General features: G+C 36.2%; 1 protein-coding gene across 3 annotated transcripts in view; it reads left to right on the top strand.

The window, feature by feature from the left end:
• The window catches only part of LOC122093177 (ATP-dependent zinc metalloprotease FTSH 12, chloroplastic), a 45,838-nt gene that overhangs the window by 28,945 nt on the left and 4,287 nt on the right, over nucleotides 1-12,606 (top strand). For 2 of the 3 annotated variants that reach the window (XM_042663457.1, XM_042663456.1), the window contains exons 12-17: nucleotides 4,515-4,634; nucleotides 4,732-4,848; nucleotides 4,929-5,105; nucleotides 7,928-8,047; nucleotides 8,152-8,226; nucleotides 11,367-11,474. In XM_042663457.1, the coding sequence (XP_042519391.1) occupies nucleotides 4,515-4,634; nucleotides 4,732-4,848; nucleotides 4,929-5,105; nucleotides 7,928-8,047; nucleotides 8,152-8,226; nucleotides 11,367-11,474 (717 nt within the window). The remainder of the gene's footprint in view (nucleotides 1-4,514; nucleotides 4,635-4,731; nucleotides 4,849-4,928; nucleotides 5,106-7,927; nucleotides 8,048-8,151; nucleotides 8,227-11,366; nucleotides 11,475-12,606) is intronic. The other variant, XM_042663459.1, reaches the window with a different exon arrangement.

The following is a 12,606-nucleotide window of genomic DNA, read 5'->3' on the forward strand; positions in this document are numbered from 1 at the left end:
TCAACACCAAATTTCTACGAAACGACCACATGTAGGTCAGAAGTCACCAAGAAAAGAATCATTATATGGTTGAGCAACAAGAAACAATAGGAACCCAAAACTATGATTTGCATGCGAATGGTAAATATCAAGTTAAAAATTGATGTAGATCATCCAATAGAGTATGAAACTCATTTCTGCTCCATAGAGCAGAAACCAACTCAATTGGAAGAAATATTATTCCATTCAACAGCCACCAAATTTAAGAATACTAGAAAATACCCTATAATCCTTGGTACCTTTGCTGGAGAGGAGAAACCTGATCTTATGGCTCTTTATGTCAGCAATATGGCCAGGTGCTGCTGCACAAGGCCCTGTGGTGTCTCTCTAGTCCCTACACATACAATACTGCTCATGGCAAGAGTAGCAGTATCAAAGAAGGGAAATCAGTACATAAAAAGGCAAAGAAGAAGAGAAGAAGAGAAGAAGAGAAGAAGAGAAGGAGAGAAAAAAGTAGAAGAGAGATGAGAAACTGAGATAGAGAGGTAAAGAGTTACGGTTGTGCGTATAGCCAAGCCGAGATCCCCCAATTGTATTTATAAAGTCTTAGATAGTGAAAATACAATTAAGGAAATTAACTAACATAATATTACAGAAAACACCCGTAAATAATATCAGAATACCCAAAACACCCCAAAGTGACTGTAAACACTTAAATATTTGCATGAATTAAAGAGAATAAAGATGGATTACAGGATACCCAAAACACCGCCAAGAATCATAATGATTCTTGTCCCGGTACCCAAATATTTCCATGAATTAAAGAGAATAAAGATGGACTTCCTGACACACTATGAGAAAGAAAAGAGGACCAATGATGCTTCCTGAGCTCACATGCTTCACATTCGAGGCGAGGCACCAACTTGCAGTTTGGAACTATATGCTGGAATTTTGGTAAGGATAAGTATCCCAACCAAAAATTCACTGAATAGTAGAAATACCATCGGAAGTTGTAGTAACAACAGTAAAAGTTGCAACACAATCCAGATAATACAGCCCATCCTGCTCAAGCCCTCCACCAGTTGTACTCCTTGTCTGAAAAACGCAATAAGAGGGATAAAAATGTAACATGATAATTTAGTGATTTTATAAGTTGACTAACAGATATAAGAGTTTAAGGTAATTGTGGCACATGAAGAATTGAAGAAAGAGTCATTGATGAAGTAGGATAAATGGTACCATGACCAGTCACTTGGGTCTATCAAGAATTTCCAAGGAAGGATTTTGACTTTTAAAAAATGAAGAAAACAAATCCGACTTACCAGTCATATAAGTGGGCACTCCAGAATCAATTATCTGAGGTTTAGAAGATGTGGTAGTATGAAGTGTTGATGTACGTGTATGTCCAAGAGTAGTTTTGGATGCGGAGGCAGTGGATGACTCGAGATTCTGGAGATGTTTAAGTAGCTAATCGTAGTCATTCTGAGATATGGACCCTGATGGAGAAGCCCCAAATGAAGTGGTAAGATTGGTGTCGCCAGAAGAGACCTTTTCAGTATTACTATCTGTCATTGTTGTATTAACTAATTGTGAAGCCTGTTTTGGTTTACCATGTTTAGTTCAATATGTATCAATTGTATGATTAGGCTTGCCACATAAAGTACATTGTCTGTAAGCCTTGTCTATTTGCTACGACCACAACCAACTGCACCACGGCCACAGCCTCCCCCTAAAAAAAAATTAGAACCACGCCTATGTCCTGCAACAAAACCAGAATTTCCTTAGAAGAGGATGAGATGTCAGATCTGGAGGGAGAAATAAGGGCGACGAAGAAGCGAGAGGGTCTCACGTAGGGAAGGCACCTTCTCCCCAGCAAGTATTTGGCTCTTCACCGACTGAAAATCAGAATTTAATCTGGCCATAAACTTTGCAACTTGAAACTCAGCCGCTGATTGCTGAATCTTCAACTGATCCAGATTGGTAGTAAGAGGCTGATAGACATTGAGATCCTCCTACATTCCTTTGTTGGCACTGTAGTACTCGATTCAAAAATTTGTCGATTTGTTGAAAGTTAAAAATTTTGTCGTAAAGATCATAAATACGAGACAAGTTATTTATTTGGGAGAAACTTTCTTTCAAGTCATTCCAAATTCCCTTAGTAGTGGTGTGGAACATAACATTTGTGAAATTTCTGGTTCCATACTGTTCTACAACCATATAAGAAGAGTGTCATTCTCAACCCCTTATAATCCTTGTAATCAGGAGAAGGTGTGTCTGGTTGAAGAAACTTCATCTTGCCCTTAGCATTGATATAAACCTTAACAACTTCGGCCATAACAAGTATAGGCACTCCATTTAGTTTGATGGTAGTAATCTGGACATTAACATTGTTTGAAGTAGGTTTAGGGTCCGTCATCATGCACAACAGCAATAAAAGAGACACTCAATGGAGAAATTGTTTAAGCCAGGAATAGGCAACCATGGCCAGTGACCTGTGTTCACCAGAAAACAATATAATTTATGATGGATTGGTCTCCAAGTCCATTGATAGATAGTAGAGTGAGGAGAGATATTAACCCCCCAATTTCACCCTTGATCGGAAGAAGGAACAGCAACCAGCAATTGAAAAAAAGACAATTCTGAACTTGAAACACTCAGATTTTGGGTGATTTGTAATGGTAGTAGAACCAAGGGTCAGATGAACCACATCCAAGGTTCAAAATTTCAGGTTTCGACTCTGATTGAGATTGAAATTTTTTCGGTTGAAATTTTGTGGGAACCTGAGAATTTTTCCTGCAATGGTGGAAACCTTGGCTTCGACCCCCAAACTGAGTTTTTTCGTCTGATTATTTGTGTACACCCTATTTTTTTACTTTTCTAACCTATTCAAATAACTATTTCATGAAAAAAACACCAAAAGTGATAGTTGTGGTGTTGACCCAAGTTTGCTAATGTATGTTGATTGAAGCTTTACTACTACTACATATATAAGATACTAACTAAAAGTGGAAATTACATGATTAAAGTGAACAAAACATAATGTAGAGGATGCAAAACAAATAATAAAAATTGAAATCATTCTACTATATTTACAAGTACATTGTACCAAAAAAAAAAAAAAAAAAAAAAGATATTTGGAGAAAGTAGGGTTTTACCCTTTTGCTCCAAGAACCCTTCCTTAGGTTTGTACTTTGCTATTTTCCTATGTTTCCCATCTCTTACAGTTGAAACATGGGGGAGAGAAGTCGTGCAAAATGTGCTTGTTTCCCACAAAACAAGGCCTTTTATAAGGGGCTAGTTAGACCAAATGTTTGAACCTATCGAGTTGGTCCAAATTTCGAAATGGTCAAAATTGGGGACTTTTATAAGTATCCTGGTATATTGTATCGGGCACTTGCGATATGGTCGAAATTTCGGTCATAATTTTGAATTTCGACCATTTCGGTCATAATTTTGAACCATGACCCCATCTCCAGGTCGAAGAACCTTACTGATAAAGGCAACAGTGCCCTAAAATACCAGGGAGATCTTTTGGATAGATCTCCAATACAGGTGCACAGTGATGCTGCCAGAAAATCACAAAAACCAGAGTAAAGCCAACAGTAATGTAATGTAGTTTGTCAATTGATTGAAGCCTCTGATCAGCACCCTAAGAGGATCAAATATGCTTACCTGAGTAGAAGGACCTCACAGCTAGATGCAGAATATGGGAGACTTGATCTTACCAACAAAAAAATTCCAGAATCATGGTGCCTCCAGCCTAACTTGTTATGATTTGGTTCTTGCACATAAGTAACCCATGAAATCAATATTGCAGGTAGCATGTATGAAAGAAAACCCTAGTTTATCTCCATATAATCAAACTTGGATTTTATAAATTAGGTATTGCAGCATAGTCTGCTGCAACCACAAGAGGAGGATCCTTGTTAGACAACCAAAACAGTAAATGGGGAATGAAGACTGATCAATCTTGCTCTGATACCATGTAGCAATATCAAAGAAAAGAAATGAGTATGATGAAGGCAAGGAAGAAGAGAAGAGGAGAGAAGAGTTATGGCTTGCTTGTTCAGCCAAGCAGAGACCCTCAATTGTATTTATAAAGTCTGACATAGTGAAAGTACAATTAAGGACAATAACTAGAAGAAACATGAAGTAAACACCCATAAATAATAAAAGAATACCCAAAACACCCCTAAGTGGCGGCAAACACTTAACAGTAAGTAAAAGAATCCCCTTTATATCCCATTGACCAAAGTATACCTTATAGTCAAATTACATATCCTATTTCCTGGCACATGCTGTCCTATGTGCAATAGCATTGTCTGCTTTAGGTTAGGGATTAAGAAGTCTGGCTAATATTTGCTCATCTCGAGAATATTTTTTTATATCTTGCTATTTAATGTATTATCAACAGGAAGGGTGAAATTTTATATTTTAAAGTTACCTGCATTAGCTCCCTCGCATGTATGGTACAGTGCCTGGATATTGATTTATCGTCCATCTTCAATAGATAAAAGTTTATTTATTCCATGCAGGTGAGGAAAGGACATACCATGATCTCACAACAAGACATCATTGATGTGTTAGATAAACAGTTGCTTGAGGGAATGGGTGTATTGCTTACAGAGGAAGAGCAACAAAGATGTGAAGAGAGTGTACGTATTTATGTTCATTATTCTCATTAGATTACTTTTTGGAGATTGTTATTCTACGGATTCTTGTAATCTTGGATTTTCATTTTTTATATAAAAGGTGCCTTTTGAAAAGAAGAGATTGCTTGCTGTACATGAGGCTGGTCACATATTGTTAGCTCACTTGTTTCCTCGATTTGATTGGCATGCATTTTCTCAGCTCCTACCTGGTGGAAAGGTTTGACTTCCTTATAATTTTTCCCATTGTATTCTATTACAGGATTTGTCTTCTAACAGTATCCATTCCAAAAAGTGCAGGAAACTGCTGTGTCTGTTTTTTATCCCAGAGAAAATATGGTGGATCAAGGATATACCACATTTGGGTACATGAAGATGCAAATGATCGTAACGCATGGTGGGCGTTGTGCTGAACGTGTTGTGTTTGGTGATGATATTACTGATGGAGGAAGGGATGATCTAGAAAAGATTACCAAAGTAAGTGGTAATCTCTTTGCAATAAACAAGTTTTTATACAATTACTCCATTGTGATGCTATTTTTTTTTTTCTTCTAATAAATAAGAGAATAACTTATTGAAGAAAGAAATGATTACAAGAGAGGGGAGAGAACAAGTGAAATAAACAGTATGAAAGAGAAACTGTATTATTGGAATGAACCTTGCCAGCACGTTACTTAGGCCCTCAGCCCTGGGGAGGGGGGGGGGGGGGGAGGGGTGTGCTCAAAGACCTATTGGGCAGTACTCCTGTAGAAGTTTTCTTCTTGGAATGGCTGCCTCTTTCCTATTGTAACTCAAATTCATTGCTCCTTGCAGAGAATCCTAGAGGTATGTAAATACTAAATCCTAGCTAGTTCAATGCAAGGTTGCAAAATTTTTCCAAAGGGGTGATTTCACCTCCTAGCGAAATTGAAATCCAGTTGAAAATTCTCTATGAAACTTTAGTGAATGCTTGTTTAAGCATAAACTAAAAACTAAAGTAGAGTTTGTCTTGTAGGTCTTGAACAGTTAGAAATAGATATTCCAACACAGTAAGTGTTAAATACACATTAGAACCCAGGATACATGACTGCATTGTTATCATCTATGTGGAATTCATTTTTTTTTTTTTTTTTTTTTGAAATGTTTTTTCCTAATTATTTAATATTAGAAAATGAAATATTAACAAATATTCAATAAAATATGTGAATTAATCATTTTATGAGTAAAAAATATAATGACTAATAACCCAATATATACCTCTTGTAATTAATTAGCATGTTTCTTTTTATCTTTTTTCTTAATAAAGAAAATATTGTTATGCTAAAAAAAGAAAAGAAAAAACAACACATTTGATGGATAAATGATACTCAATATTTTTTTCATAATTAATTGTATGCTTCTTTTGTGAAGAGACACATCATTTGCTTTGCAAATTTTATTATTATTTGTTTTTTAATGAATTAGAGGGAAAAAAAAATAATTTTAATTGCCAAGTAGAAATCCAAATTAAAGATTAGGTTCTAGTCTTGTAATTGGCTGATTATAGTTAACCAATTAATTATACCAAATTATTTGAAAACTGATATGTGGTAAAAAAATCACAGGTCCCCATCCTTTTTTTTTTTTGGTGGCTAAGGGGGAGTTGGCTGGTAATAAGGTCTGGGAGGACTTTATTAGTTTCACCAATTTCAACATTGTTTTGTCTCTCTCCTGCAAGTTGCGACCTAGTCAAATGGCTTGAAATGTGTTTACTTTTAAGGATCATGACATTTTGATTAAAGATGTCAAACAACACTTGCCATTTTGGTTATTACGATTGAAATTTGGTCGTGGTTTGATTTCCTCCATCTTTTTAATTTTGACCTCAGGGGAAATTCAAATATTTTTGACAATTTTGATTAAAATTTAAAATATTGGCTTAATGTTAATTGTACACAATGCTTTTATTTTTATAATAGGTTTATCCTGTTGTAGCCAAAGTAGTAAACTTAAAACTTGTAACCTTCTTTTGATTGCCCCTTTTATTATTAGTTTTTTTCCAAAAGTTCTTTTAAGTTTGGGGGTTAAAAAGAATTTTCAAAATAATTTGAAAGTGACTTACCATTATAGCATATTCAAGGGCTGTCATTATCTTGCTCGGTTTTCGAGTATACATGTAAATTGACAAGCTTTTACTCTCATTGAAAGAAAAAAAAAAATTTATAATAAAAGGGCAATAAGATTAGGTTACAATTTCCTTTTCACCAACTTTGGTTAGTTATAATTAACATCCAAGCAAGAATTTGTAGAGTCCAAACATCTTTCCCAGAGGTCCATAAATGTGATTTAACTCAACCAAGGAAGAAAGCCATGATTCTTGGGTTGGTTCATGTTAAATTTGAATGTTCCATTCTTTTATGTTGTTCTGGAGCTTCTCAAGCCTAAGATAATTCAACATGTAGGTTCTTTTAATTTTAATCTTCATCATTTTTGTTCAATTTATTACAATTTACTTTCTTACTTACTTTGCTTTCCAGTCCTTTCCCGTTTATTTCCTTCTTAGAAAGTTTCATTCTGTGTTTACTGTAGAGTTAAAACTCACCTGATTTGTTAGCTTTCCCAAAGTTATTGCTGGGCTAGAAGAAAACAAATGCAGCACCCATATCCTCATTACTTCTTCTTCTTCTTCTTCTTCTTCTTATTATTATTATTATTATTTTTTATGGCAACAACAAATGCTTTGATAATTGAGTTTTATCTGGACACTTAAAAGTAAAATCCCATAGTTTTCTTTGTGATATTTGGAATAGACTCTCATGTGTTTCACAGACCTTGATCTGCTTGGTTGTCTTTTTAGTATTTACAGAACCAGAAAAATATAGCATTCAACCCCAAACAAATCCCAGCTAATTAATGGGAATGGACCATATATAATTGTAACTGGGTCAGTTCTATGGGTGCTTTCTTCGACTCTTACACCATTGCACTACAGCCTGATTTCTGATGATAGTGATCTTGTAGCAAATACGGCTTTTCTGTGTCTTGGCACTCGACAGATCCCAGAAATGGATGGATTTACTCTTTGTAGCAGGAAAATTTTACAGTAGTCTTCAAGGCATTTACCTCTTATGAGTTATGATGTTGAATTCTTATTTCATGAATATCCATATGGATGTGCTACTTTAATCTGTTATGTTGTGATATGTGTGTATTTAGGAAAATGAAAAAAACTGATTTGACCAAGAATCTTGTATATTTGCTGGTATGGTCACATATGAAACTGAATGATGAATTATTTTTTAAAATATTTATATGTCCTTCCGTTTGATTGCTTACTACAGATTGCAAGAGAGATGGTAATAAGCCCTAGAAACCCCAGGTTAGGGTTGACACGCTTGACAAAAAGATATGGACTTATGGATAGGCCAGATAATCCAGATGGGGAGTTGATCAAGTATAAGGTAATATCCACGTTTTTTTCTTTGCTTAAATTTCCAGCAAATTTCCTGTATAAAAATCATCGATACAGATGTGTTGATTAACCATTTCTTCTTCATAATGATAGTGGGACGACCCTCGTGTGATTCCTGCTGACATGACAGTTGAAGTAGCTGAACTATTTACTCGTGAACTGACAAGGGTAATTATACCTTGCACTTATAAAATTCATTATGAGAAAAAGATACAGTATTATTTATTTTTGCCTGAAACTTTGATTATTGTATTAGTAAATTGTTTGGATCAATAGATTGACTAGATTCTTATGATGACATTATCGGATATTTTGTCAAGATTTCATACTGGATGAACTTGTTTATCTATATACTATACATATTCGGTGATTCAACTATGGTTTAATTTTTCAGAACTGATGGTGTCATTAATGAGGATATTGTTCTTTTTCTATTATAAACGACTATCTTATGCTCAGTTTGTCGTGTTTGTCTGTGAGGCCCTGTCTATTTTATTGACTGATTGTGATTTTACTTTCATGGTTTATTTATATTTTTCTGACTAATTTTAAAAAGCTTGAAGATTTTAATTTCTTTTTTCAAGATCTTTGCGTTGTTCAAGATTCAAGAAAAAAAGGATTCTGGAGAATCATTCAAATTTTTTGGTCAGACGTTTCTCCTTTTAGAATTTTCTTCTTCATGCTGTTTGACGGCTGCAGTTCAAAACACGAGTCTTTGATACTGGTCAAGCCTTTCCTTTAGGTCCATATTTTGCCCCTTCGTTAGGCATGTCTGCAGATAGAGTTCAGTTGTGAAATAGGATTTGTGTAGCTGATTTCAATTAAGTGGGACAAATTATCATATGAGCGAACTGCACTCAGAGGCACCAGTCCAATTATCCACTACCTGCTCCAATCTATTGGGATATCCATTTTTCGATCTTTTCCTTCTTATTTATGATTGAGCCAAGATGGTGAAAATGGTCACTGAATGTAGTATCTCTTGGTTGTCAATCTATACACTGGTGGTTTTGCTTCCTGTTACCTCCATTTGAGTAATATTAAAATGTAGTATTTTCAATTTTCTGGCTTATTTTACAGTCATTTGATTTTTTTTGGAAGAGGGGATAATTGGATAAACAAATATAAAATTTGAGTAAAGATAGAATAAAAGTGAATAATTAAAATATCGGATCATTTTCAAAGGGCCAGGCAGATTCTGGTATTGTCTGTGTCATCTCTTGCGTTTTTTTAGGTAAATAATAAATTCAGTACCAAAAGAGGGAAGGAGATAAAAGGCTCCAAAAAGGGCAAGAAGAGAAATGAAGAACTAATTAGATACAAACTAAGCCCATTACTCAGGGAGAGGGGGAAGAGGGCTGCAGAAGGAAGAGGCACAAAACCAGGACACAACAATATGTGCATTCCACACAATAAGAGGATACCATAGTAAGCTTGCGCTTGATATCAAAGGAGATGGGAGTCCCAAATTTGCTGGAACGATCTGGAGTTGGAGGACCATTTTTTGAGATTCCACTCCATCAGTCCATCCAAATATAGTTGATAGAGGCACCAAATGCTAGCTTACCAACAACATCAATGGGAGATTAACTGGAAAAGAACATATCCACCCAAATTCATTCCCTCACGAATGGAAGAATCCTTCGGCTTCTTGACCAACATTTTGCTAGGACAACAACAACAACAACAACAAAGCCTTTTCCCAACTTAATGGGGTCGGCTAAATGGATCCGTGACTAGTCAGATAAAAGCAAAGGAAAGAGAAGGGGAAAAGAAGAAAAATTAAAGAAACATAGCAACACAACGCCTCTGGGACATCCCACTCACATGCGATCAACAACAAGGATCTTTGCCCTCCAAACAGCTCTATTTGATGTCATTCTAGGATCCGGGCCTAGCTTGTGCATGTCTTTCCTTACCGACTCATCGATAGTCATTTTAGGCCTGCCCCTAACTCTTTTAGTTCCTTCCATTTGGATCTGCTCAATTCCTCCTTACAGGAGTATTCAAAGGTCTAAGTTGAATATGGCCAAACCACCTTAAGCAACATACTCTAAGCTTGTCTTGAATCAGAGCAACTCCCAAATCAGCTCTAACCTGGTCATTCCTCACTCTCTCCCAGTTTTTCCGCACATCCATCTCAACATCCTCGCCTCTGCAACATTCAATTTATCTATGTTACGTTTCTTGACTGCCCAAATTCTGCCCCATACATCATAGCCGGTCTTACTACTGCCTTGTAGAATTTTCCATTAGGCTTTAGAGGTATATGTTGATCACACAACACTCTAGATGCCCCTCTTCATTTCATCCGTCCTACTTTGATTCTGTGGGACACATCATCGTCGATCTCACCATCTTTATTATGATGGACCCCAAATATCTGAGGTCGCTTTGTGAGATCTCTCTCTCCTCAAGTTTCACTACATCGTTATCCGTCCGTGAATGGCTAAAGTTACACACCATATACTCCGCCTTTGTTCTACTTATTTTAAGACCCCTAGATTCCAAGGTAGATCTCCATAACTCCAACCTATCGTTGATCTCTGCCATTGTCTCAGCCACTAGCACAATATCATCGGTGAAAAGCATACACCACGGAACCTCCCCCTTGAATGTTCTTGCATAACTCATCTTCCTGAGCATTCCACATTTTGTGTTGCCTTGGAAGCTCACGTTTGCAAGATTTTCCAATAAATTTGATTCAACTAATCAGAGTCACTACTAAAATCCAATTCTTTTCATGGACTGCTGCCATGCACTACATCTTTTTATGGACCACTTAATTTCTGGAGGCTGCTCTCTTTTGAATATCTGCCTTTGCTGCTTGGGTTCTACTGAATCTGTTTCACTCATTTTAATCCATTTTTCCTTATCTTTTGATGTTTGGGGTGTTCTTTTGAGGGGATTGGGATGAACAAAGATGTTCCTTCCTCTTTCTCCTAGCTGTTTTTGATTTTGAAAGATTATAGGTTAACTAGGAGGGGAAGGAAACTGTTTCTTGAGACTATTTTGTTTCTTACAAGTTTGCACCAGCCTTTGGTAAATTGTTTTGTCTGGTGATATGTACTTGAATCCACTTTTTAAACTTTGAGGATCAAACTGCTGGGCATGCATTACATCATCCTGGTTGTTGAGATCCAGGGAGCAACACTGATATGTTATTGATGCTAACAGATTGCTTAGTGTTTTTTTGTACTATTTGAAGCTATTACCATTAAGGGATATTGGATTTGTATTATGTTGTATCCATCTTCTGTTGAAGTTTTCGTTATAAACATTGCTTAAAGAATTGGTTTTTGTGACAGTACATTGAAGAGGCTAAAGAATTCGCAATGAATGGCCTGAAGCAAAACAGGCATATTCTGGATATGATTGCGAAGGAACTCCTGGAAAAATCTAGGATAACAGGACTGGTAAAACAACAAAGCAGGTTTTTCTTATATTATTTAATTGGAGTCTGTCGCAAAATGTAGATTAGATAATTGTTGGCTGGAGAAATATTCTTCGATTAGTTTATCACAAAATAGACTGAGAATACTAATCTCCTGCTTCTGTTTGATTATGTTCCTTCAATCTTGACAGCAGTTCTCTAGCTGACATAATTTCATGGTTTTTATTTTTTATTTTTTTGAGTGTATAATTCGAAAGAATCTGTTAAGGGGAACAAAACCCACTGAATCCAAGTTGTACATGAGAGACAAGAAGTTAGCTTCCAGGTACGAACACTGAACAAGAAGGCTTCACCTCTTGTTGTGGATACACTCTCAGTTTTAAATTCTTTACAAATAGTTGATAAAAAATGATTCGAGTTCTTAGCCATTTTAAGGATCCTATGAGTTCATGTCTTTGGACTCCCCTTTTGTTCCTCTCAATCCTAATAACCTGAGTGATTGCTGCTTTCTCTCGGTCCAATAATCTGAGTGATAGCCACTGGGTATAGAAGCCTAGTCCTAGCTTTGAGCTTTCCTCCTCTGTCAATCCCACACCCATATCATGCAGAGAACTAGGATTTAGAGGGATCCCGTTTACCGAAATGTCCTTGGAAGGAAAGTAGGTGTAATTTGTCCTGCTATAATATTGAGACTTGACTGGAGAAGTGCTAGGATACTGACCAGAATCTGCTGCTTCCAGGTCATTCATGCTTAATCGCACTTATAGTCCATCTATCCACATATAGCAACTATTTGTTTCTCTTTTCCTTCTTGACAATAGTATTGAATAACACATAATAGGGATGGGATTCGTTCCTAGTTCTTCGTTTCCACTTTTCCTAACCTGCTTACTCCTTCAATGCTTGGTTCTGCAAACATGGATGGACATATAAAAGTTTGCAATTTCCTTCTTTGACCCATGCATTTTGCGTCTCAAAGACATTGCTTAGTTTCTTAGTTCTCACCCCTATTTCCAAAGTTGTGAAGCTCATTCCAGCTCCTGTTTTCATCCCAAAACTCTTGCAGCATCTTCTCTCTCTCTCTCCCTGTCTCTCTCATATGAGACAATCAAGCTGATATAGAAACAAAGACGTTTTACTCCCTAAGACTAAAA

This window comes from Macadamia integrifolia, chromosome 11 (genome assembly GCF_013358625.1).
Source record: "Macadamia integrifolia cultivar HAES 741 chromosome 11, SCU_Mint_v3, whole genome shotgun sequence".
In the NCBI taxonomy this organism is placed as follows: Eukaryota; Viridiplantae; Streptophyta; class Magnoliopsida; order Proteales; family Proteaceae; genus Macadamia; species Macadamia integrifolia.